The 27,113-nt window shown below is 42.4% G+C and overlaps 1 protein-coding gene and 1 long non-coding RNA gene across 2 annotated transcripts in view; one reads left to right on the top strand and one right to left on the bottom strand.

The window, feature by feature from the left end:
• The window catches only part of LOC119144604, a 36,569-nt gene extending 15,565 nt beyond the window's left edge, over positions 1-21,004 (bottom strand). Inside the window, exon 1 of the long non-coding RNA XR_005103171.1 lies at positions 20,902-21,004. This is a non-coding gene — a long non-coding RNA (uncharacterized LOC119144604). The remainder of the gene's footprint in view (positions 1-20,901) is intronic.
• PHACTR1 (phosphatase and actin regulator 1) overlaps positions 20,835-27,113 on the top strand; it is a 303,624-nt gene continuing 297,345 nt past the window's right edge. Inside the window, exon 1 of the mRNA XM_037380131.1 lies at positions 20,835-21,026. Coding sequence (XP_037236028.1) covers positions 20,915-21,026 — 112 coding nt within the window. The 5' untranslated portion in view covers positions 20,835-20,914. The remainder of the gene's footprint in view (positions 21,027-27,113) is intronic.

Genomic DNA, 27,113 nt, shown 5'->3' on the forward strand with positions numbered 1-27,113 from the left:
ACTCAAGGTATCTGGATGATTTTGACAACTATGCTCACCTTTTTCTTTACAAGTCCTATACATATTCTCACTGCAAAAGATGTGGCTCCTCAGTAGCTCCAGAGCAACACAGGGTAGGAAACATAAGACAGATGGATGTTTTTCCTGAAGCTCTCATTGTTGATCCATCTTCCTAGGGAAGTTAATCATAAAACCCATAGGCCAAATACTTTTCAACACTGTATCAAAAGTTGATGCAGTTTTCGGAGGATAGCACAGTGTCGAAACAGGAAAGGAGACTGATTTTTATGTAAATTATTCAGACTGGCATTCATATGCATTATTTATCTATGTATGCACAGTGCCCTATGAATATTAAATCTCATCATGTTATTCAAGGACTACACCTTGTAACTTCATTAATACTCCATAGTTATGTCTTTGCCTTATATAAAGTCAGTTGGCAAGAAGTAATTTGATTTTCTTCTAACCAGACTGCAATTCCTAGATTTTTATCAAATGTAATCACGTTACTGTATTTATGTCCAGTTGCCTAGTTACTTTAGATTGTTTATCCTGTTTAAACGAGCAGCCAACTGAAACCAGATCTAGGAATGATCTGCTACCAGTGCAATTTCTCAAAGGCTATCAGGGGTCTGTAAGCAGACATTTGTTTCCAGTTTCCCTGTGCTGGTATTCCCCTTTTTCAATGAAGGTTAAGACTGAGATCGTTGGTACCTGCGTTAGTGCAAATTAAAGGCATTCCCTATTACATCTTTGGCCAATTGCACTGTTGCTTGCATGGGCATAGCTCAAGCTCTGGTGACTGCTCAGTCCCAGGAAGGCACAGAGGAAGGATGATTTTGTTGTCTGTCTTTGCTTCCAGCTGCCACTTTGAATCCTTTTAAAGTTCTTTTGCCGGAACTCCTTGAAAAGTGAGTAGGAAGCTGAAAGGGATGCCTCCACCTCCACAACTGCTGCGTGCTCGTGGGGCAGTGGAGGAAGGCTTACCCAAAACATCTATTTCACTCGTTTCACCCACTTCCCCTGCCACAGATAGCTCTGCATTTCTCTACTTCCACTAAGTCACCTGTGGGAATGAATTAGGGAAAGTTCCTCTTCTTCAATTCCTGCACAGTTTTTAATAGGAAAAAACCAAAATCTGGTCATGTAATTGAGGATGATAATGAACATCTGTTAATGTAGAAGAAATGTGACTGAAGGGTTGGTTTTAAGATATGTGCTCTTCCAAAATCTCTCTTCTCTAATATATTTATCATATAATTACGACTTCAGCCTCTGCTCCCTCAGATGAATGTGTATCAAACTGCCATATATCATCTTAGAATAGACTTCTTCTATGCAGGACAGATAACCTTTGTTCTCCACGACAGCACTTTTAAGATTTTTCTCAACTAGCAACTTCTCGAACTTGTTCATGGCACAGGATGCTGGAGCTGCCTCTTTTCAAGGTCACCTCTCCTGCACTGGAATCCATGCAGTTCTTGCTGTGGAGCTAAATAACAACGTGACCCTGATGCTATGAAAGCAAATACCAAACCTTCCACTGATTCCAAGAGCCAGGGCTACCTTGATGCTTTCTTCATTGTTTCTGGATATTGATATTTTTTTTTTATGGCAGAAACATTGAAAATAAATACCTCTTCACTGGGAGTGTCTCTTCTGGACAATTCTCCTAAAATTCTTAAGCGGTTTCAGCCTGAGGACCCCATGATGGAGTTGTACAAAATTTTAGAAACTTCTGAAAGCAATGTTAGTCTCTATCACTGTAAAATGTCTGTAACCCTCATTTGAATATTTTTGTGGTTTATTGTATGTTGTGTGCATCATAATATTTGTCTTGCATTACAAATAAGCAATAGAGAACATATTTGTGTCCTAATTTTGCTAGCAATCCTCTCTTTTTAATATATTTAAGCACAAGACTGATAATTATAATTTCAAAACCCCCTATTCTTCATAGCTTAGTGGCTTAAACTTTTGTATTCTTCCTTTATTCTGAATGTATCCCTCAGGAAACAACTCTCTAATAATCACCTTGCCTACACTTCTTCAGTCACACGTTACATTCTTTCACCCACTTTCTTTCAGATTAATATTAGTGTTTGTCAGCAGCAGACTTTTTTTTCCAAAGCTCTGAGTCATTACAGTAATAGTTATGTTCTCAATAGAGAGTTCAGGGTAGGAAAAAACCCCCAGCCCTATGCCTACATGTATCTGACTGATAGAAAACCAGAAGGCCACTCACTCCTTTTAAATGCCAAGTGTTCAATTACTTTCCTCTTGAGGTTTATTTTTGGTTTATTTGTTTAATTTTCTTTTTTTAATTTGGGAAAAAAGTCAAATGTGATGCAGAAGGTCACTTAAGCTCATGATGAGGAATGTAGGCTTCAGATTTTTTCAAAGCATGACAAGTTTTTTCCAAGGTTTTTTTCTTTAGCAGAGCTTGGTTGGTTGGTTTTATGGTCTAGCTCACAAAGAGTTCTGTCTCAGTCTAGTCCTCGGTGGGTATCTGTGTATACTACAAAACCATTGCACTCCTTATCCTGAACAGGGATCTGTGCTGATAAGAAGTCCGGTCAATAGCAGAGGTCTTGCAAGTTTGGCTTCAGGGCTTGACAGAGCACAGGGAAGGTTCTGAGAGCTGGAAAGTAGAGTTTCTAGTTCTACCTACTGCTGTCCTTCCCTGTCCTGCCCCCTGAGGAGCTCTGCTGTTCTTTGGAAACCAAGTCAGAGTACACATCTCAATGTACTGTGCTGTGCAAAACTTTCAGAGTGAGCCTCAAGGATATGTAAAGCCTGATCTGGCTAATACCTAACTCAAAACAGATCTGTTTCACTGGAACATTCTTCTAGACATGTGGGATTTCAACTAAACTGGAGGTAATGGATTGCCCTTTCTGAGAGTAGAGCTCTTTCTGGACTGCAGGACAAATCCGAGCTCACGCTACCATCCTAAAGACTTTGTAACCAGGCAGGCAAGGATTTCCCTCATGGTGATGAATGCCACAGAAGCATATAAATATAAAGGCACTGTTATCTTTCTTGTTGCTGAGTACCCCCTAGTCAGAGAGAGCTCTTAGCAGCTGTCAGAACTGCTGCACTATGATTTAAAGTGAACTGTAAATCCCTGAGATAGATGAAGGTATCGAGATGGATGAGAGTATCGAGACAGATGATCTTGCAATGGTCAGTAGAGAGGCTGCTGGTGATTTCAATGGCTATGCTTGTCAGTTGTGGTGGAAGATGACAATGCGGATTGAAAAAGTGATGGTGAAGAGGACCAGAAGGGCACACCAGTGGCTAGAGGACAGGTGTTATAAAGCATTCTGCAGCATGGAAGGTTGTATTTTCTGAGCTTCTCCTGCCTGGGAGATCTAGTGCCCCTAGGGAAAAAAATGTGTTCCATATTGCTTGCAAACAAGCACACGTGATCCTTGGAGTGCATGAGCTATAGTGTTCTGTCTTCCATTTTTCCTTCTGCATCTCTGTGTTGCCAGACCTTTTTCTTTTTTTCCGATTTTCTGTTGAAGAAAGTCAGCTGGGCTAAACAGACAACTGGCCCCTGGTCCATAAGATAACAGATCCAATAATTACCAGAGGGCAGCTTGGAGGGACCTGTTGTTCAGTAGCCATGGCAAACACAAACTCTCCAAAATGCAAAGAAGGCAGCTTGCAATGTTCTTGCTGTTTGTCTTTGTTTTAATTTGTGTTTAGGAATGAAAATGTTTGTCACACCTCTGAAAACAGGAACATAGTTTGCATGATCCAGATCTACTACTAAGGTGGCACTGTGAGACGCCTACTCGATCCAACCATATTTAGTGGGTTGCCAGTGTAGGAACAGCCATACCAGATTCTACCTGGAGTTCATATAGCTCATCCTTATCTTTGATATTATCTGGGTGTTTTGAAGAAGCATGTAAGAAATCTTAAGAGTGGAAACCCATGGAGTAATCTGCTCACGGGGATTCTTCCTTTCTAACCTGCACCAAAAGAAAAAAGAACTCTGAGGGTTTATTTGTCTTCTGGGGTTTCGTCTTAAAAGCCAAAATAATATATCCTATGCACTTGACATAGAGTTTTCTGATGCTGAAATGAAAACGTAACCTTTCAGAACCCACAGTTTTTAGCACCAGTAATGTTTGCTGAATATGGATTTCAGAGGGCATTTATACCCGATCTTTTGAGCAGAATATCTGCAAATATGGGAAGACTACGCCTGATTGCTTCCTGACACTTCTCTTGGCCAGAACTTCTGAGTCTAAATTTATCAAAGGATCACTTTATCACTGCCTTCTTCAATTTCTGATCCACTACCAAAATCAGACTTTAGGGAACTACAATAAGACCTGCTGGAAGAAGCAAGGTCCTGGCCCTCTTGTGACAGATGTCCATGCAACTTAATAGCATGGCCCTTGTTAGCCCCTAGTGCCTGACTTCATCAGGATTCCAAACAATGTGCAGCTCCAGTAACGCTAAACTAGATGAACTGGAAGCCACCAAGAGATAACTGAGCTGTATTTCAGTTTATTAACCATCCAAGCCCACTATCGAACTCAGGAAAGGCAAATTATAATTGGAAAGATCTCAGTAGCAACATATTCTGCTTTCACGGTCTATGGGTATGCATGTTTAAGCTATCATGCAGTGACACTGTGCTATTTGATTTATGTTTTTACTGATGCTTTGACTGAGTAGTTTGTTGCAGTGTACTGCTAAATGGAGGAAAAATCAGAAACTGCATCAGACAAATACTCTGTATTTCATTCTAGAAAATAGCTGGCAATTATAATTACTCACCATGTTTCTGGCTCAGAATAAAAGTGGCATTGCACAAAAAAACACACTGAACATTCATCGTGATTAGAAAATGCTCCATACCTTAGAGTGCAGTGGAGACATAAGAATAATTTTAAATGCAAATTAAATTGTGGGGGTAGCAAAGAGAACAGATAAAAGACAGTAAAACAAAGCCTTTCACTTTTCTTAAATTAGCAGGCTAATGTAGTATAAAAAAAAAGCAGTTCTACTCAGATCTGTGCTAAGAGCTTTCATTTCATCATAATATAAAACAGCAGACCCGTCACCTTTCTCTATTCAGTACTCTTGATTTCGAGGTTGAAGTGAAAATTAGAAGCTGTTCATTCTGGCTCACAGACTGGGTTGCATTTGCTTAGTCTTATTCCATGACAGTAGGATGGAAAGAGGTCAGTAACACTGGTAAGTACTTATCTCTTGCATCTGATTTTATTTATTTATTTTAAAAATTCTTTCACAGTGCTTTAGCTTTTTATCAATGTGTATTTCCTGAAAAAAGCTACATCGTGTGTTTTGTAAAAGGCTGTATCTTAAGCAGAAACACAATGAATCCTCGAGAATGCTTGTATCGGATGTTAGAGCTCCTTCAAGAATGAATGAATGAATTAAAGTAGGAATTCTGTAATAGAAAAGGTTTCTGGATTATCTATATATTTCATAGCATCACCGGAACATTTTGTGTATTGCTTTTTCTGTCTGCCTTGCCCAACAAGCAGTACCAGATAAGAATTAATCTCTTCAAGATGTTATTTGCATTATATTCATAGCAAAACATTTAACAATCTCATTGCCCTTGTGGTAAATGATGGTAAACGTAGGGATTTTACTGAAAGCAAATTATTAGACAAAACAAAATGCTGTGGTTAATTGTTATGAAATACTTAAAAATATCTCAGAATATGAGATGCAACAAGGAAGATCAGAGTGAACAACAAATTCTTAAGGAACCTTGTTGTAATTTTTTTTTTTCCTTGGGAAAGTTTTTATCAAATCAAAACTAGGGGCTTAATTTTTCAGTATGAAGGGTGAGGAGGAGTGGGGGAGATGATGGTAGTGTCACCTCCTGTTGCTAAGTAACAACATCTCCTGGCCATTTTTATCTGATAAAGGAAGTCCAGTTGACGTTATGCATTATTCATCAGAGTTCCAATCAAACAATCAAAATTGTTTGCTTACACTGGGGACATTTAGTAAGATCAAAGAAACCCTCCTTGAAACTGCTGGAGCTTACACCAGTGCCAGGCAGCTCTTGATACTCTGCAGTAAGTATCGTTTCTGGTTTGGGAGTGCTACAGTAGAGTGAATTGCTGAGGAATTTTAAAAGTTTTCTCATCAGGATAGGCTTCTCAATTTTAGAAAGGACTGCATGTTGATCGATGAAAACCGAATCGAAGGAAAAAGGGAAAGCTTTGGAACACTGGTTTCCTGATTTTTGCCAACGTAATTAAAGGAATTGCTTGAAGCAAGGGTCAGACTCCCTGTCTCAAACCTTTCTGTTAGGTTTGCACAGAGGACTAGAGGTATTTTTGTCTGTCTTAAAATATATGTTGTGCAGAGCTCTTTGTATGCTTATGATTATATGCTGTATCTAACTGAGGTGTGGATGAGAGAACTGGTTTGTGTGCTTTCTGCAAATCCTGTGGGTTTTTATGTGAGTTGTTCAGAGTAGAAGAAAATGCAGAAGGTAGCAAGAAGGTTGGAGAAGGGTCACGATAAGGTGCATAATCCTGGGAACTCTGCCCAGCAGAGGCAAACCTGATTCAGTGTACATCTTGAACAGTTGTAATCTAGGATCTAGCCAGATCTGAGGTTCAGAAGAATGCCAAAAATACAAACCTTAATGAAAAAGCAGCGCTAGGAGCAGCCTAGCATTTCTTAATGATTGCTCTTACCACATCTTTTAAACCTGATGATGGGATGTTCTGTTGCTACTTCTGGTCGGTAAGTGGGGAGAGGGAAGGCAAGGCTGGCTTCTGGTCATTTAGGTGGAATGAAATATCCAGAATATTGTGTCTTCCTTTCTAGTGCAGTGTTTTGGCATAAGCAGCACAAATGCTATCTTTACTGTGTTCTGTTATAGTAGTGCCTACTCAGAGGGTGCTGGCTGTGGATCTGGCTAAAGGAGGTCCCTGCCCCAAGCTTTTCTGACCTTCTTTTTAAGAGCAAATATAACAGGCAGGTGAATCTAACTATGTATTGAAAGGAATGCAGACTGGCTAGAATAAAGGTGACCGTACTGGGAAGGTACTAGGAATCTTGCTAATATTGCGGTAGGACTTTACTTTTATGTCTTTAGACAAGGATTTAAACCAAACATCCTAAAATAGAAAAGGATACTTATGAAGTTCTATGAATAATGATTTGAAAATGCTTTGACCCTATTATGCCAGATGAAGTACTTTAGTGACTGCCTACACAATTCTTTCCACAAAGAAACTCACCAGCTTTTTTTCTGCCTGACACCTCTATAATCTCTCCCAGGAATCTGACTGATCATCTGTACCGGAGTATTGTACACAAACATCAAGTTCCTTCAAAATGGACTACTTTTTGGATGTCGAGTCTGCTCACAGGCTGTTTTACAGTCAGGGAGCTCAAGGTAAGAAATGCTGGTACTGACTCAGAAAATGACTATTTTAAGTGTACATTTAAGATGTATGGGGCCAGACAAGGGCCAGCCCTTGTGACTGACCTACTGAAGTGTAGAGGCCGTAGCGAAAGGCCTTCAAAAAGCATGGGGTGCAAAAGGTATTACAATAATCTGCCCTCTCAGAGGATAAGGAAAACCTATGACAACTGTTGGGTGCGCAGGAGCAAAAGGAACTGCCAAGATCCAGATTCGGGTGTTGTAGAACCCAAGTGGACAAGTCAGAGGGGACAGCAGTGGCTTGCTGCTTGCTGTGTAAGCCTGTGGCGTCCTTTCCCTTCCTCCTTGCTTATCGATGCTGTCAGGATCATAATGTGGTGTTATTCAGTGCTGCAGGAATAACTGGCTTGGGAAAGCCCTGAGGCAGTCCAGCACACTGTATGCAAACAGCAGGCTCTCCCTAGTCTGCATCCTCCCCTGGGAAATGCTGGCCCCCTCCGAGCAGCAGCAGTGCGAGAGAGGGAAAGGGTAATCAAGCTGCTTTGCCTTAATGTAGTTGAGACTTGTTCACGACATAGATGGTATTTTTTGTAAAGTCAGTTCACATTTTCTCACCAGCTCTATTTTTGGAGAAAACTTGCCATTTCAGAGAGAACGGGGTTTTTTTGTTCCTTAAACTTTAAACACCATATTAAATAGAAGAAAACCGTAAGAACCAAGTAGCTCTATCAGCTTTTTTTGGTTTTATATACCACCTGTTTTCTCAAAATGCGATCCAGCTTTTTTCCACCACTAATTACATCAGTTGCTAATCAAATCCAAAGTCCAGCCAACAGAATTCTGCCTTCACTCTGGAGTGAATTCACCATTCTCTCAAAGCAAGACCTAATCCACCTGAGGGATGCCACTGTCCCAGGACACATGGGGGTCAGTACCACCTCTAAACTTTGGCTCATCTGAGGTGCTGCTCCCTGACACATGCTGCTTTGCCCAGTTGCTGTGATACATTTTCATCTGTAAAAGTAACACAGAAAACCTTTCTTGTCACAACACAGCCTTCTGCCTTGAACAACAGAAGCAAATGCTAAGCACCTCAAAATCAGGGAAAAAACTGGCTGAGGGCAATGACTGATTTTCCTGGCTTTTCCTCCATGTCTAAAATGCAATGGACACCTGGGCATTACTACAAAAGTAATATTAAAATATCATCTTCGGTACTTCTATCAGAACAAACCCCTTTCTATTCCATAGAAACTAAACGTCAGGAATCTACAACTTACTGCTTTACAAGCTATAGCAATTTATCAACAGCATCCCTGTACACTGCAAGGTACGTAGGGGACTATGGAAGAAGGAATATATGCAATGTATAGAAGGAAAAAGAAATTCATGCAATGAAAGTCTGTGGCAGTAATGTGCACAAGGTGACTAATAAGGGTTGCAGAGGCAACCTTTACTGTAAGTATTTCCAAGAGAGCAAGGGAAAAAAACATTATCTTACTCGTACTTGGAGAAATTATATTGTTAGCACATATAGAAATGCTTGTACCGATCAGTTAGAAGCATGACTGAAATTTTAACCTTAGCATCTGGTTGATTGTTTTAATGCAATTATTTTGCTTTTTTAAAATGCAAAATGTGGGGAAAAAATCCATCATGCAGAACTGTATTCCGTGATACAAAAGTCATCAGCAGGGCATTGACCTTTAGATCTGTCACGCAGGCTTCTACCCCTTGGCCAAAACAAGTAGGAGCCAGCACTAAGACGTGGGCATTTTTTGTCCCCCTCCTTGTGACTATTTTATGAAAGATGCCAATGACATGTTTCCACTGTGTACCACAGCAGAGTACAGAGGATCCCAGACCCTAATTACCTCCACAGCTGGAAACAGTACAGTGATGTAAAAGCCATGCTGCACTTATGCTCCATCCCCTTCAACTTTTTGGCTTTCTCTTTGCTCCTTTTACTGCATTTTCCCCAGCTCCTGTCCTTCACATCTCTTACCTCACATGCCTGTGAGACCTCTTTCCTATACTCTAGTACCCTCCCCTCTCTTCACCACTCTGTGTTTGAGGTCAGCTCCCTCCAACAAGCTGGGTGCCAGCAGGCAAATCGCTCGAAGCACAGAAGTGACAATGCTTCTGTTCTACATTCTCAAATGCTGCAACACAGCAGCCCCATGGCAACAGGAGAGGTGCTTGAGGGGAAGGATGGATGGACAACCCCACTACCAATAGTTGCAAGAGACAAAATGTGGCCAGTGCAGAGAGAAGTTTCAGGGGGCTTTCACTGTCTGAGGTAGCACTGAGCATCTCTGAGGTGACAGAGATGGCTTCAGCAGGCCAAATGATAAACCTCTGGAAAAGTTTCATCATCAAGGCTTCCTGTAGCAAATGCCTTTATCGCTATCCTTAGCCCCAAATTTCTTGATGGTAGCATCCCCTTCCTCCGAGCTATCTCACCCCCTGTACACAAGAAGGAACTCAAACCTATCGAGTGTGTGTTGATGCTGCCTGTAAAGCTCTGATTAACTCCTGTCGTTCTTGTACCTTGTGCCAAATTTTAAGGCTGTCTTCCACAGAACAGGCATTGATATATAAGATAATAGCATGGTTTCTCCAAATGTGAGCAAACACCTTTCTTTCCTTTTCTGCCTTCTGAGAATCAAGCTGTGTTAGCTCTAACTTTCTGAAAAAACAACCAAAAAATACACTGTGAAGCATCCATCCACCATAAATAGTGTAGCTCAAGTAGCTAGTTTGGAACGGAATAAAAGGTCTGCAAGAAAGCATTGTCACCACATCTACCTAGTGGGATCGCAAGTAACTATTTCATGTTACTATAATAACGTAATGTCATTAGCAAAACATGCTATCAAACAGCATGTATATATGCATTAAACCTGCATTATGATGGAATTGAGTGAAAGAAGACAACAGTATTCTGCCATTTAATTAGAAACAACATCAGAACACATTGTATGGATTATTATTACTCTAGTTATATTGTTAGTTATTGCATTACAAAATGCTCTTTTATGGACTGCAGAATGGGGGTTTATGACCCACTTACTCTTTCTGTGAGATTTGAAGATTTCTGCCTTTTAATCCTTTGATCCTCCAGATCAAGAAAAAAACCTCCTTTCCAATGTTTTCACATTAATGATATGACAATGTTCCAAGTGGCAGCTGTAAAGCACTTGTTCTCATCTGTACCGACTCCTTGCAGGTGGAAGAGAAGGGAAGGAATAGGACGACAATACGTGGGGAAGGAGCTCCCATGGCGTTACTAGCAGACGGTATCAAATCCCAGCTGACCTCAGGCCTTGTGTAGTTTGAGTGCAGGATACTCTGACCTCAGCAAACAGACTGAAATGGGGTTTTGGCCCCCAGCAGCTAACTGGTTCTCGATCCCTTGCTGCCTACACTATTGCCCACGCCTCATCCCTGCTCTTGCAGAAAGCTGCAGAACTGCCTTTGCTGCTGTAGGGTAGGAGGAGAGAGGTGTTACCTTACCAGCTGCCTCCTCTCCCATCCTTTCCTTCTGCAGAAGCAGCCATCACCTCGCTCCCGTGGGCTGAGCGCAGAACAGAGGATGTTTGGCCATTTGGGCTTCATCTGCTGTTCAAACAGCTGTTCCCCGTTTCCTCCAAGGAAAGTGAAGCAGGAGGGATGGAAAAGTCACAAAAGCTGACTCTGGCAGTAGGATTATCTAGATTTAGAAAACTTGGTAAATGAAGCCAGCTGGCTGTAGTCTTCAGATACAAGCCAGAAATATCCTAAGCCCCGCAGCCCTCCCTAACTGTCTCTTCTGTGGCCGTATGTTGGGATCTAGGAGATGGGGGGGTGTCCTTGCCAAGTGCATAATGCCTGGTGACGCATCTGCAAATCAGAAGCAGGAAAGAAGGGACTGTGATCCCCTGGATCCAGCCCGTTGCCCACGGAAAGTTTGAATCTGAAATCTAAGCATGGAGCTGGACTTAAATTTTCAAAAATTCTTTTCCCTTTGAAGTGTGTGGAAGATAACTACTCACTCTTGCATGGTAACGTATTCTAAATATAAATCTACCATGAGGGCTGAAAGTGTAAAATAGGGCCTGGAATAGGATTCAGCTCACTTATTCCTCAGGTGTCCTCAGTGAAGATGTTTCCACCTAAGACTTTTGGCTAGCCTGGTATGTATCAGTGGAGAGAAACAGTCACTTTAAGAGCTCTGTTCACCTAATCTTTGACGTCTTCCTAGGGATAATATAAATCTTGCCTTATTCTCTCTACCGATTATGAAAGCCTAGACTTGAGGGAAAGACGCCTGTGCTAATGCCATTTGTTTGCACAGAGGAATCATGTTGACAGGCAAGGTAGGACCTAATTTAGGAAAGGGAGTAACTTCCCCAAAACAGGTCAAGTTGTAATCTAGAGCTGTAAATGTGAAGATCCCATCTCAGCTGTAGCCTACTTTGGAGAGACATCAGCTTTGATCTTGACGTTCTACCTGAAAAAAAGATACGCTTTGGGGCATGCAAAGAAAGACCTCATATCTGATAGAGCTGAGCAGGCTGGTGCAGAGGAGCAGCAGAAGCAGGCTGCTCCACAAGGGAACGTGAGCCAAGAGTCAGCAACATGGGCAAAGGCAGCAGCCTGGCCTCTGAGAGGTAAAGCACTGCAGTACATGAGCAGAGCAGGTCCGGTGACAGTCACCAGGTTCAGCCAAGAGTCCAGATCATCAAAGACCATGGTGATGAGTCAGGTATGAGGCCAAGCAGAACATCAAATCAACAGTCTGGATGTGGCTCAGGGAGGAATGCAGCCAGCAACAGGCACAGCCGCAGCCTTGCTCAGCAAGCGGGCAATGGCCTCGAGGCAAACATAGCTGCCACAAGAAATAAGAAAGCAGTTGTTGAGTATTCTTGCTGCTTTCTCAAACAGCTCCAAAGCTGGTCAGGGCTTCTCAAGTCACTCTTTCCAACAGCTTGGTGAGCGTAGCCAGCTAAAATGTGCACGAGGAGCACATGCAGGGCCCTGGCTGTTGGTACCTAGCTCTCACCTAGGCTTGTTCAGGATGAAGAGAGACCCCTCCTTTCCATTGTATACAAGGGGGTGTCTCGTTCCTTGGATGAACTCTATGAGAAGAATGACTTCTGCCCAGTACATTATAAATGAAGGCTTTAGCTACCGTCATAAAAGGACAGTTGCCCATCACAGATTGTGCATAGCACTCATTGGCAGCCATGAGTCTGATGGAAGGGGACATACCCTCTCTCTTGGTGCCTCTAGCAACCCCACACCACAGCCTGACAGGACAGGCTGGACATCATGCAGTCAGGATGCCATTCTGGTCTGCATGCATCCACCTCTGTGCTACAGTCAGACCCCCTGGTCCCTGCTGGGAGCCCGGGTCCTGCTCTTCAGTGACTACCAACTCCAGGGAAAAATTGTTCCTAATTTGTGGAGACCTGGGCATCCACTTTTCCGTTCTTATCTCGTTTAATTAGCTTAAAATTAACTGCATTAACTGAGTATTTCCAAGATGCTCCTACATACCTTGAAGTTGTTTGCCAGTCCATTTGGCAGGATACACTGTGCATATTTAAATAACTGAACAAAACTCTCTTGAAGGCTTATCTTAAACTATCTTTTGTATCTATATATAATTTACAGATCCATTTGCATGAGGTATGCTTTTTGTGATGGCAACATTCCTGCAATCTACTTGATCAATGTAAGGAATGAATAAAAATGTAATGTAGAAAAAATATGGAAATAAAAATATGGTACATATGGCCAAAGGTAACAGATGCACAAGATTGTATAGAGACATAGGGCATGATTTCTCAAAAGATCTCAGAAAATTCTTCTTGATTAGTTTTCCAGGTTTAATAAAATATTCCCAGGTATAGTCTTAATTCCACATTTTTCTCTTGCACTCTGTCTCCCCAAAAGATTTATTTCACTGTGCTTCGCTTTTGCTCATTTATTTTAATTCATACAGCGCTGACTCATTCTAGATGTTTGACTTAAATCACTGCTGACTACTCAGTGCTACTTCCCTTCTGCTTTTGCATGTTAAATGTCCAATATTTTACAAAAGTCTATTGCTGCAGTATCTCCAGATCCTAATCCAGAATGATTCCACTGCAGACGTTCATTGTGTAAAGTAACACTAGGATACTCTATCCACCAAAATTTTATGATTAATCAATCCTACAGATTAAAATTTTTTCAAAGTTATGTTATTTTGCAGGTCTTTTTTTATTCATGTGATGCCACTAGTTCTCAGACTAATAATATTAATACCAGAAGAATTAGTAACAGCAAATGTGCATTCCTAATGCAATTTCCCTCCCTTTAAATCCCAGGAAGTAACTGATCAACATCAACCTTTTCCTCACCCTTTTAAGACTTTTTATTTTCCCTTTTCCCTACCTCCTGTTCTGGCACAGGAGGCCATTATTTTGTATTCTCAGTTCTCCATTATTGAGAATTTAGGAACAGGCAACTGAGCGTCATGATCAGAGTCTCTGGCTTGCCGAGTCAGGTAGCCTAGCTTCACTAATTGTATAAAAATAGCTCATGATGAGTTGCAGTTACTGTACTTCAGCTACTTTTGTTCACTTATTTCAATATCCAGTCAGCCAAATTAAAGTCAGAAGAAATAACTATCTTCTAATTCTCAGCAGCATATCTGAATAAAAACAGGATGCTTGAGATCCAGTTCTCTATACCCCTAACTACTGAAAACTAGAAAACCTACGCAAAGATCACACTTGAAAAAATTTGATTCTGAAAACTAAACCTGTTTTTTTTTCTATAAACAAATACTTTTAAATAACCAAGCCTCTACTTGCCCATATTTCATAATACTTTAGGTTATTTATTTTTTTATGACAGTCTGTTTTCTGAAGCCTATGCCTTTTGACACAATGCCAGAGGAACAAGTATGTTTCCTCTAAAATGTGCAAAAAATGCTAGTTAGGCATATTGTGCACAATTTAGGTAAACCTAAATACCACAAACAAGCATAACAATCATGTGTGTAAAAGTAGGTACCTTTTTGCATGTGTGCTACTGTTTGCAACCCTCAGGCCTGTGATACTATGGATTTAAAGACTTTCTTTCAGATTACTGATGTCTGTTGAACCAGTGTCAGAGATCTCAACAGCTTTGCTTTAGAAACACAGAGCAATCCATTTGCATATGCTTCTGTGTTTATCTGGGAGACACAAGCCTATAAATCATTCTTCATGAATGAAAAGTTATGTCCTCCCCAATGCTTGCCTACATATTCCACCCTCTCCTGCCAGTCACACCTCATCGCCAACCCTTGAAATGTTCTTTATCAGTTGCATTTAAAACCAGACAAAAGTGAAGTGGCATTAAATCAGACCAAAGGATTTTTTTCTTGGTAAACATCCATTTTGGATCCATTGCTTAGTCTGTCTTTAAAGAAGAATATTCACAATCTAATAAGTTTTTTTAGAACAGATTGAATATCATGTTCTAGATGCATCAAAATGTATCTGAACTATTTTTAAAGCTTCCATTTAGCCAAAAATATACTTATGTGTGCATTATCTACATGTTATTCCATCATGAGCCCTTTCTATAGATGCATGAAGGAGGAGAGTTTAATAAGAAGTTCATATGTTTCTCTAATGGAGAAAAAAAAGCAGCAAGAAAGAATCCTACTCAACCAGCAACAGCAGCACTGCAATTAAAATATTTTCATAGATATTCTACGAAGTTGTTCAAAATTTGGCCTGAGAAATGAGGTTTTCCTCAAAAAAGTCTTAAAGATTTCTGATATAAACCAGTATTCCTTTACAGCTATTTCCACGCCATCTGAAACTGCTTGTGATTGTGTCAGAAATGTACCTTTTCCAATTCATCTAGGTCTAGACGCCTCCAGCAGAAACATTATAGCACTTTGCTTGTACTAAGATTAATATCATCAGCTCTCAAAAGCTTTTCCCATTTAGAGATAAGAATCTGTTACGCAAATTAGGGTTTCTAGATGAACACCCTATTGAGCCAAAAATGACCAGGGTATTTGTGTTACCAATGAGATATTAAAAAAAAAAAATAATAAAAGTTGATTTATAAAAATGGATGGAAAAATCTGGATTAATTTTTCATGTTTTCTCTGATTGATTTTTAGGAGGATGGCTATTCACTTCTGAAAGTTTTCCAATTAAAAATGTCCAAAATGTCTCTAGAAACCACAATTCTTTAAAAAATCAGTATTATAAATCTTCAAAACATAAAATTTGTTCTTGGCAAAGAAACATTAGTACTAATTCTGTCATTAAAATATGTAGAAATATATTTTAATGGAAAATACAGAACCTGTCAAAAATTCTTTGCAAACCATCCCCCATATTTTCAGTAAATTTCAAACAGCATTCAAACCAAAAATTCATTGGACCAACTGTCGATGTAACTAAATACATTGAAATTACATGTTCAAAATGCTTCGACCATGCAATATAATCATTGACACATTTCACATCCCATTCTCCCAAATTCATACTTGTGTCATACTTCAGTAACACACAGTATTTTAAGAGAAAGAAATGTGAGATTATATACAATCAGTTCTAAGGTGTCATTACATACATTATGGCATTTCTATTTTGAAGGTATTTTTCCCTAATAAGCAATCTTTTCCCTTTCTAAGAAATATCAGACAAGATGTTGCTACAGTGTGCCAACCATGGCTTAAATCTATGAGAAACAATGCAAACAAAATGAAAGAATTTAATCAAAATGACCGATTTGCCTTCTGTGTGCTGTTAGAGTGGTTGCTTAAAATGAGTTTTCAGATACTGGTCTCAAATCCATTTGCAGCGTAAGTGGGCCACTTAATGTGTATCGTAATGTCATTCCTTTACTCCAAGACCTTCAAGAGGACATTTTCTAATTTTCCTGAAAAAACATCTAAAAATGTGTCCCAGAGACTGAGCTGGTTTGTGGAGAGCAGTTGAAGCTAGAGATACTGGTGGGTTATCTGTGATAGACCCAATGGTCACACTGGGCAAATGTTGACAGTGTTCTAAAAAATGTATGGTAATTCTATCTTTTAATAAGGAGTGCTGTGGCTTATGGTTGGGAAAAAAGTGTGTACAGGTATATTCAAGGCACGCATAAATATTCAGTGTTGCTGTACAGATATCAGAATGTGATCACATATACTTTCCAGTTCCATGGCTGCATAGGAATTGTTCTTAGTTTTTTATTGCAAAATGTTTCAATATTTATTAGCATCCCCTGAAACTTTTCCAATGCTTACTTAAAATTTCCAGTCATTCCTGAAAACTCCCTTTGGTAATATACACAAAGGGGAGATAATCATGGTTGTCAAAGTAATATATAATGATTACTCCGGGAAACATTTTCCAGCATCCACCTACCTCTAGTCAAAATGAATACAAGCCAGATCCCAATATTTTGACCCAAAAGGTAAAAATGATTTATAAACAATTGTATAGAAAAGCCCACTCTTATTCTCTGTTTATTATAAATGTATATGCAATTTGGTAGTTTTTCCTCAAATGGATTCCTCAAATAGTGCCATGATCCAGCAAGCCCTGAAATGCATGGGTGCCCTTTCACTGACATTAACTACAGCTGGATCATGCCAATTTTAAAAGACAAATCTTTTTACATGGTTGTTTTATGAGATGATCGTTACAATGCTGACTTCATATACTGATAAATCTTCCTTAAGTGTAAATTTGGTGATGCAGTACACAAAACTCTCCCTAGCAGAAATTTTTCACTCTCTTTTATCTTCATTACTGTACATCCCCATTACATGGGAGTAATAGTTTACAGTCCAGTCGCCTTGTTTACTTTAGCTTAATAGTTTAGCTAAAGAGTTGACCCCATTTAACCAATTTCAACTCTTGCCCTTTGCTTTTACTTCAGATTCAAATGCTAGGCTAGTAATGAGCAAGAACTTGAAAGAAATCTGTTTAAAACTAGAAAACAAGTAAGTTGGACCAGAAATAACCACTACTTCTAGCAGTGCAGATTTGCTTGTTTAGTAAACTACATAATGCTGCAAATTGAAAAATACTGTGTGACAGCTTTTATTAACTCATACTAATTATATGCTATCATACCTAACACCTAAGTCAGGTTTTAGGCATCTGAAGGCTTCTGATTGACAGGTATTATTTGGAACTCTAAAAAAACTTCTAAAAGAAAGAATCACAATTAGCAGGCTGCGGAGTATGTCCTTAGTCACTATCAGTCATGCTCTCCAGTCCCAGCAGGACAATATAGTTCGTTATTAGTTACATGAAGTGTGGTGACTTACAAAAGCCCTAAGATAAAGACTGTTACGCCAGATAATGCCCAAACAGCAAGAAACATTCAGGGTTTAGGCACCTAGGCTCTTAGATGTTAAGGGTAAGGACAGGATTTTAAGCTGAAACTCTCCCTGCAGCTATATATGAGGTGGAGGGGAAAGAAACACACTGAGAAGGTACTTGTGCACGGTGCTCACACTTTCAGTGATCAGCCAGATCTCATCTAGCATTTGTGATAATCTCTGCTCGGAGAGAGAGAACCGAGGTGGAAATATTTACAGAAGCTCTTATGTTTGTGATTTGTAATTTATAGGCTCAGCTCCCAAAGCATTGGAACAGCCACTCATAATTATATTTCACATAAAAAATATCTACATTAAAGGGCATTATCGAGGTTGTAAGGTCAAGTGCTAAATACTTACACAATGCCACAATGAAGCTTGCCTCTGCAACATTAGTTCAGTTTCTTTACAGATATGTATTATAGTACAGTTTCTAATTGCATGATAACACAGTAATTTTTTACTATCCTACCATTTGCTTCATCAGCGCATGGAGTGGGCAGCACTCACTTAATGAGCCAGTATTAAATATTTTGCTTTCACCTCCCTGAAGGCATAGCCTCAAGCCATATAAACACTGCTCAGAAGGTACAAATCTTAATTTCCTCATGGGCTTTTCATGCTTTTTTAGTGCTTCACTAAAGTACATGAATACTTTACAAATACTAATGAATTTGTACCTTCACAAAATCCCTACTGAAAGAAAAAAAGAAAACAGTGATTCTTCCTGTTTCACAGTTAAGAAACTTAACCATAAAGCAATCAAGAGCAACAAGTAGCTGTTAATTTTGAGTGCCCAAATCAAGACAACAAGAGACTGAGTTTTGGAATAGTTGCTGTAGGCATTACATCACGTGTCCCAAGCACAGCTTCCACTGATCTCTACAGATTAAGTGAACACTTAGGCATCACAGCCTCAAAAACAGTATTCAGAAAAAGAAGAGACTGCAGCTATTGAGAATTTCTGAAAAGAGTGGTTTAAGTGGCAAAACTAGGAACTTTGAACAAGCAATCTGTGGCAGAAACAGAGCTATAACCTGTGTCTTTGGGGCACGCAGCACAGCAATCTTTTTGCTTCTTGGTGTCATTCAGTGCAGCCCTTAAATTCTGCAGCATGTGAGGCATGGACCTTACAGCAAACAGTCTCTTCTAGTACCTGCTAAAGATCCTCCTTTCCACTGAGTGGTTTTCTTTTTTTTTTCTTCTTCTTTTTTTTCTCCCTTGTCTTCCCTCCTTCCATTTCTCCTTTCTCCTGCTATTCTCCTCTTCCTTTGTTCTTTCTTATCAGCTCGTCGGGCAACTCTTCTCACCGTGCCCACTCTGATGACAGCATCTTCTGAGGATGACATAGACCGGAGACCCATCAGAAGACTCCGGTCTAAGAGTGACACCCCTTACTTGGAAGAAGCTAGGATCTGCTTCAACCTTGATAATGGTAAGACCACCCCTTCCCCAAACAGAATATGGTGTTAATTAAAGACTTTTTTTCAGCTGCAGATGGACCAGATGGTATGTCCTCATTCACAAGTGGTACGGTGGTTCACCAGACATCCAAGGATGTCACAGCTGTCTAACTACAAGCACCTGCATATGTAGAAACAGGGATCCTTTTCAAAATTCTCCTGCAAGGATTTTCCCACGTTTTAGCTATAGTGAGCCAGCGAGAGCAGAGCAAAAGAGAATGGCTTTGCAACCAAGACAGAAATGTAACTTATCCACTACAGGCACCCAGAAACATGGAAGTTCTTGTGAACATTCAGGAAGGGATTACTGCTAACAGCAGGCTTCAGCTAAACCCCACATTACAACTACAGAAGAATACCCAGCATGTCCCGAAACCTCTACAGGTTTAATTGGCAAAAGTGTAACAGAAAACTCTTGATTCTGCAGGACTGAGTATGAGAGCTGTCCCCCAAAACTGAGACCAGCTAACATTACTATTACTGCCTTCAGAGTTACTGAGCCCCAGCATTTTCTGGTCTTTTTTCTTACAGAAGGTGACCAAAACAAAAGATATTGGAAGGACTGAAAACTTTGGGAGTTTAAGCAGACTGGGTTTTCTTTAAAAGATCTGAATCACCTGAGATGAACTAGTACACTCCCTGGCACATATTTTAACTGTTTAACTCTCGCTTTATGTAGTACTTTTGTGCTACTCAGATTTATTATTTTTTGAATAGCATTTTTAGTTATTTGCATTGCACTAACACCTAGAGGTCCCAACGCAAATTGGAGCCTTAATGCGGCAGGCAGCCTACAACCAGGGGTAGGAACATTGACATACGGGGCTGATGATTACACAGAGAAGGCAGAGTAGGGGAGAAGCAACAAAACGTTGTCCCCAGTTTGCAGCTGGGGAAGGGGGTCACTGATTTTGGCCTACAGGCACATTTTTTTCAAAGACTTGCCAAAGCGACTTATGAAGATGAGCTCCAAGCTTCAAGTGATGGTCAAGCGCAGGCTCCTCGATGCATTTTAAGGCGCTTGGCCTGGTGCACCGTTCTGGTTGCCTTAATGAGTTTGCCCAAGGGAAGAGGAGAAGGAGGTGAAGGGATGAGCCCTTGGCCTTCCCACCAAGGCTCGCTCCATCCGTGCTGGGAGCTCTGGGAGCGCTGGGCCAGGACGGGGCGGTTCAGGCTGCCGGGGGCGGGCGGGAGGTGCCAGGGCCGCCGCCGTTTGGCACCTCAGCTCGGCCGGGGCGCGGGGCGCGGGGCGGGAATCACCTCAGCGGGACCCTCCCCCGGGGGCGGGAAGCCCCCTCGGGTGTGACCCCCGGGCCGGCCGGGCCGCCGCTCCGTGCCCCGCGCAGCCAGGGCCGCCGCCCTGAGGCGAGCAGCGGCGGGCGGGACGCGGCCGGCGGAGGCGCTGCCGGCGGGCAGAAGCAGCGGGCAGCGGGCAGGGCCGCCGTGGCCGCTCCCGTCCGCAGATCCTTGACGGGTTTTCCCTGTCTCTCTCCCTCCCTCCCTCCGCTCCTTTCTCCCTTTCCCTCTCTCCTTCCCCGTCCTCCCCTCCCCCTCCCCGCGCCTCCCTCCCCGTCCGCCCCCTCCGCCCCCTCCTCGCCCGGCCGCCCCGCGCCGCGCCGCCGCTCGCCCTCGCCAGCTCGCCGGGCCACGCTGCTCACCGTGCCCACATTAATGGCGGCATCTTCCGAGGAGGACATCGACCGCAGACCCATCCGCCGCGTCCGCTCCAAGAGCGACACCCCCTACCTCGCTGAGGCCCGCATCTCCTTCAACCTCGAGACAGGTGAGAGGCGGCACGGCACGGCACGGCACGGCGGGGCGGCCCGCCCGGCTCACGGCCCCCCGGCGACCGGCGGCGGCTGCCACGGCGGCGGGGGCGGCAGGAGAGAAGGGGCCGCCCCCGGCACCGCGGCCTCCACCCCCGCCAGCCTCGGCGGGCTCCCCGGGCACCGCCGCCCGGCCCTGCCCCGGCGCCCACTTCTTCGCACCTCCCCGGCCTCCTGCGGGCCTGGCCCGCCGAGCGGCCCCCCTCTGCCCCGCCGGGGGCCGGCTCCCCTTCTCCGCCCGGCCTGTCCCAGCCTCCCCTCTGCCAGCGCAGCCTCCGCTCACCACACAGAGCCTGGTGCCTCTGCCCCACAGCACTTCTGCTCTGTCCCACCTCGCCAGGCTCTTCTGGCGTTCCACCTGGAAACACCGCCCTTGGCATTGGGCAAGTCTCTTCCCTTCTCCCTCTTTGCCTCCTTCCCCTGATGGGTCTGTGCCTCAAAAGTGCAAGGAAACTTGCACCTGCCTTGTCCACTTTTTCTCAGTCTTGGGAAGTCCCCGCTTGTCTCAGCGTTGCTTTTTGCGACTCCCGATGGGTGTGCAGCCTGATGGTTTCTACCAGCGCACCTCCAGCACCCCACATTCACCTCTTCCTGCCCGTTGTCAGGGCGAGCCTCCCGCAGGTCCCCACCTGACCTTTCTGCCCCCCTGCACTACTGCTGCTCCTTCTTCCCTGCCACCTCTTCCTCATGTCTCCCTCGATATTTCAGCTGTCCGCTTCAGTTTGTCCCGCACATGGTGACTTCTCTCGTTCCCTTCCTACTAGGCCTGGCATTTTCCCTCCTTCCCTGACCTTTTCTTTCCTTATGGGCTCTGTCAACAGTAAACTACACCAGAAGTTACTTGCTCTCAAAAACAAAGGAAAAGAAAGTTCTTTCTGTTAGTTCTTTGCACCAAACCAGACTTCCTCTGTCTGGGGGGGGGGCATGAGGGAGGATCTGTAGCCAGGAAGCTCTGCTGCAGTCTGCCTCATGTCCCGGCAGCAGCACACAGAATGACCCAACTGTGTAACAGTCTTTGATGCTGAGCCTGTCAGCTCCCTACCAGTTGTAAAGGGAAAAGGGCTGCCTCAGAGTTGCTGCTTGCCATGTTGCAGTCTCCTCATCCCTCCTCCCTGCTTTCAGCTGGCAGAAAGTTGGAGATGGCAGAGATGCGTTTTCTCTTCCATTTGGGGAGGGAACGGATTCCCCTCCCCCTCCCATTATCACTGCTGTAATTACACCCTTGGTAATGGCTAATACGCAGTTTGGTATTACCATTGATGGAACAGTTGCTTGCGTGGTATGGTGGGTCATTATTTCTTTCAGATCATGACTTTTTAAACATTACTGAGCTGTAGGTAAGTTGGGTGGTATTTCAGGGTGCAGGCTGGAAGACACTGCCAGATACCAGGTTTCAGCTCTAAAGAATTGGGTGTGAAAATGGAAAGAGCATCACTGTGCGTAAAGTGTAAATACAAAGAGGCTGTATATGGTTATGTGACTGCTGAAATAACCCTGTGTTGACTTGTTCTGTCACAGGTAATGTTATGTCATGTAGTTATAAATAGATAAACCAGTTAAGGGCAAGGCACCTTCAGGTCGCCTGGTGCCTTACATCTCTATGCTGAGCTAGACATGTCGTCTTTACCACAATTCCCAGAGGATGTGCAAGTCTCTAGGCACCTCTTTCCTGCAATCCACCGAAAAATTTGGTTATTACAGTTGGCTTCCCCTATCCCTGGCTCTCTTTAATTACGTCTTTACTTTCAAACCTGGGAATGGAATTCCTGTAAAAGAAATAATTAAAAGCAACAGTACTGGTGTATCAAGAAATATAAATGAAAAATGTTGTAAGTAGTGCAAGTGTGTGTTTTCATTAATCCGTCTGGCAGTGAGCAGTTTTGAGCTTTGAAAAACCCCTAAAATTGCTTAGCAACCAGTATTGAGTGAGTGAGCCAAAAAGCAAGTGAAACGTGCCACTGGTACCCACTTCATTTCTGAGCTGTTGATTTTACTCTTCTGTTTGCTCAGAAAGCACAAACCAATCAGCCTGGGTTTGAGAACTCTCTATTGCAAGGAAACAGCTGTTAGGAAATTTGTTCAGCCACTTTTGCTCATGCTTAATAATGCTGCATGGTGCGGGGTTTGCTTTTGAAACTTTAATTATTTATGAGGTGCAGTTCTTGATGGTTGTTTGATTTATTATTTTTTTTGGGGGGGGGACACACGTGTGAAAAAAGATATCCCATTTTTCTAAACGAACCTGTGTTGGGTTTTTTCATGTGCGGTTTCGCTGCTGGCGGTGTTACCCATGTGGCCGGGGGGATGCCAGGTCACTCCGGGTCCCAGGGGTGCCCCTGCGGCGGGGCGGGGCGGGAGCCCTCGGGCGCTGTCCGCCGCCCCTGGTGCTGAACCGTCGGCCGGAGCGCCCGGTGCTGGCCGGGGGCTGGCCGCTCCGCCGGGGCGGGGAAACTACATGTCCCGCTTTGTCTTGTTCTCACCTCGCTGTCCGTGGGTTGGCAATGCACGAGTGGGGTGTATGTCTTTACTTGTGCGGGGGGCGGGGGGGAGGTGATGGAAAGGAAGTAATGCTGTTTCTTCAACTCATTGATGCAGTAGAAACTAAAGCAATGCTTGGGGTGCAGGAAATCACCTCTTCCTTATGCGCTTAGCGCTTGCTTTCCATGTAGTGCATTCTACATCTACAGCTGCCACTCAACCACTGCTTACAGAGCTGTTTTTTCCTACAGCTGCTACAAGTCTAGCTGCATTCCCCAGTCATTGTCTTCTCTTGGGACATGGTCAGGAGTTGGATGCAGTGTGCAGCTGCTTTGCTGTATTGGAACTTAAAATCCACTTTTATTAATGAACATAAGCAGATGCAGTGTCTACTGCTCTTCTCCATTCTTAATTACAACCACTAGTTAAGAACTAGCCGGTTTTTATCTACTTCAGCTGTAAGTTATAATTATACCATTACTGCTGTTATCTGTATTGTTGAACAGCTGAGCGATTGCATACACAGAGTCAATTATACAATTTGAGTATAGCACAGATTTGGACTGGATTGTAAAAAACCCCGCAATTTATAAGTGATTAACACTACAACTTCTACCTGCCCTTCTCTTTTCACTATAGTAACAGTTCTCCTTTGTTTGATTTTCCAAAACATAGATGTTTATTATGTTTGTTTCTAAATATTGATCAATTAACTCACAATTATTACCTAGCATGAGTTAACAAATGCTGTTCAATTAGTTGTCCCTGGTATGGTTTTTCGGCTGATGTTCCCAAACTGATTAAAATACAAAGCTGTTTTCCAAACTCAGGGTTATTCTCTCTACTGATATACATATGCAAATCCTATTAATCTGAGTTATATGCTCATATCAGGAGGATAATGTTTCCCAAAGGATTTAAATTACCTCTTCTGCCAAAATTACTGTAGCTATATAACCTCATAAAAACATAGACAGATATGAATTCCTTTTGCATATTTGATACTGGATCAATCTGCATACAGAAATTAGTTTTTTTAATTTTCTGAAATACGTTCTCCTGTGCGACACTAGAGGAATGTGCTGTCACTGTCGGGTGGTGATCTTTTGTTTCTTTATTGTGATTAGCAGTCTGGAGTGGCTCCATCTCTTAATGTCCATCTTTGGCTTTTTGTACGCATCCTAAAAGCAGTTTTCAAATTGTCTTTCTAACTTTCTGATTCAGGTATCTAAAATCTAATCCCAAATTACTTCTGAAAACTTGGACCTCCATCTGTGACAGTTGTCCAACAGCATGATACCTTTCCTGGTCCTGTGCCAGCTGACAAGTCCAAGTGATTTATTACAGGTTTTAACCTATTACAGGTTTTGACTGATTTCTATTCTTCCTATTGCAAAATATTATGCTTTTTAAATGACAGCGCATGGTAGGTAGCTTTCAGGCTTGATAAATTAGCAGAGGTGATGACTGATAAAGAAATAGACCACTTAAAACTCGCACTGAATGATCCAAGATGTGTGAGCTTTTCTTCTGCCTCCCCCTTCATGCAGCTGCTTGCGGAATCCCTGTCTGAATTTTATTGATGTTCGTTAGGGGAGGGGGGACTACCACATTAAGCTGAGCTGATTAAGTTCTCTTTCAGCCCTTGAAATGTCAGTCACTATTGAAGGTACTTCTGTATACAGATACTCTCACTCCTTCCTAGCCAAAGAAGAGTAAGCTTTGTACTGCAATTCTTTGCAAAGTTGATTCTAGCAGACTGCCTTCTTGTTAAGTGGTGCAAGAAGTTGTCTTTATCTCAGCTGCCATGGGACCTTTCTGGGATCGTTCATGGAGGTCACCAAATGTCAGTCTTTGCTTGAACAAGGCTGATTGTCTACTTGGAATTTAACTTGGGGATGGAGACTTGGGGAGAAAGTAAGCCAATGCCTTGGAGAAGGTATAAGGCCAGAATGACTGCAATAGCTGTACAAGGGGTCAGCAAAGAGAGGGTGTTCCTTCAGAAAGAATATATTTAGTTTCCATGCTATGAAATGAAGGGAGGGGAGCTTTTGAATGTGGATATATCCCACCCACCCTGATTTAAAACATGCGCCAGTGGTACAACTGAACAGAAGCCTGTGGCCAGAGGGGTGCAGGAGCTGAGCTCTGAAGGTGGAGAGAGAGGTAGTGACAAAGTGGACCTGATGGGGATGATGCAGTCTGTGCTAGCTATGGAGCCCAGCTGGCTTGCTTGGCCCTGAAGTGCAGCACAGATTTTAAGTGTACTGAAGTTACTCAGTAATCTCACTGAAGTGGTTGGATCCTCAAGTGATGTAAGTCATTTGTTGACTTCAGCCAGGGATCTGAGCCAGGCTGTAGAAATATACATCTCTGTTTCTCTTCAGTGATGAAAGATCTGTTTTATCTCTTTGTGGTATGGAGCCACATGTTTTCCTGGAATATGTTCTGAAAGAGCAAAGCTGGGAGGGAAAGGACTGAGTGGCTCTGTACAGTTTTGCCATGTGTGCCGAAGAAAGGTCTTTGTGTCTAGAAAGGCAAGTTAATTCAGTACCATTTACTGTTCTTAAGCAGCGACGAGTAACTCACATTGGGGAGAGGAAAAAACCCACGGCAGCCTGGGTTAGTGCTGCTGCAAGCAGAATTAATTCACAGGGTGTAAAGAGGGAGGAGGATCCTGGCAGAAACTGCTGAATGGCTGAGACAAATGTTAGCAAGCTGGGAAATGTTCATAGTCGGCTGTTTCTGTGATGCAGAGCTGGTGGGGGAAAGCCAGGACACAAAGGGTGACTGTTGGTTTTATATGAGGGAACTTTCCCGGTCCGAACTGGGCACAAAGTTGAAATCAAAAGATTCTTCCATTTTCACTGTCCTGGAACCTTCCACACTCTTTTTGGGCCCAAGTGCTTCTTACAGCCTTCATGATAGGCTGCCTTGCTGTTATTATTTGTGTTGCTGTATTCATTCCATTTTATAGCTTTAGAGCTGTGCTGAATACTTTACGGAGAGTAAAATGATAGATGATTTTCCTTTCTAATGGAAAGATAGTGTCATGTGTATTAGCCTCATACCTGTCGATTTGTCTAGAAGGATATGATACATTTTCCTGCAGTGATGAAGGAGGAAGTACTGAACTTTTGTCACTGTGTAAAATAAGAAAAAATATTTATACAGCTCACTGAGGTGGGTACGTTCTAAACAGGTGTAAGTAAAGTGAAATTACTTGATTGGATTTTCTGCAGGAAATTTTCATCTCATCCATTTTTAATTTTTTCTAAAACCCACCATTTGATTTAAAAATCTGTTTTGAAGTTTCTGAGTTTGCCCCTGGTCATCCTTACATATGATTTAGTACAGTAACCCAATTAATCATCTCTGCAGTCATTTGAAATGTTATCCCATTTGGAGCTGTGTTTTTTTCTTTCCTGTTTAACCAGTGTATGTTTGTGTATATCCATCATAAAATATTTTACATGGCTTCATGATTAGAATAAATAATCCCTAAAATGATATAAGAATCTAAACTACTTTGGAATTACAGAGCTCACAAATTAGAAACTATGTTG

This window comes from Falco rusticolus, chromosome 3 (assembly GCF_015220075.1).
Source record: "Falco rusticolus isolate bFalRus1 chromosome 3, bFalRus1.pri, whole genome shotgun sequence".
In the NCBI taxonomy this organism is placed as follows: Eukaryota; Metazoa; Chordata; class Aves; order Falconiformes; family Falconidae; genus Falco; species Falco rusticolus.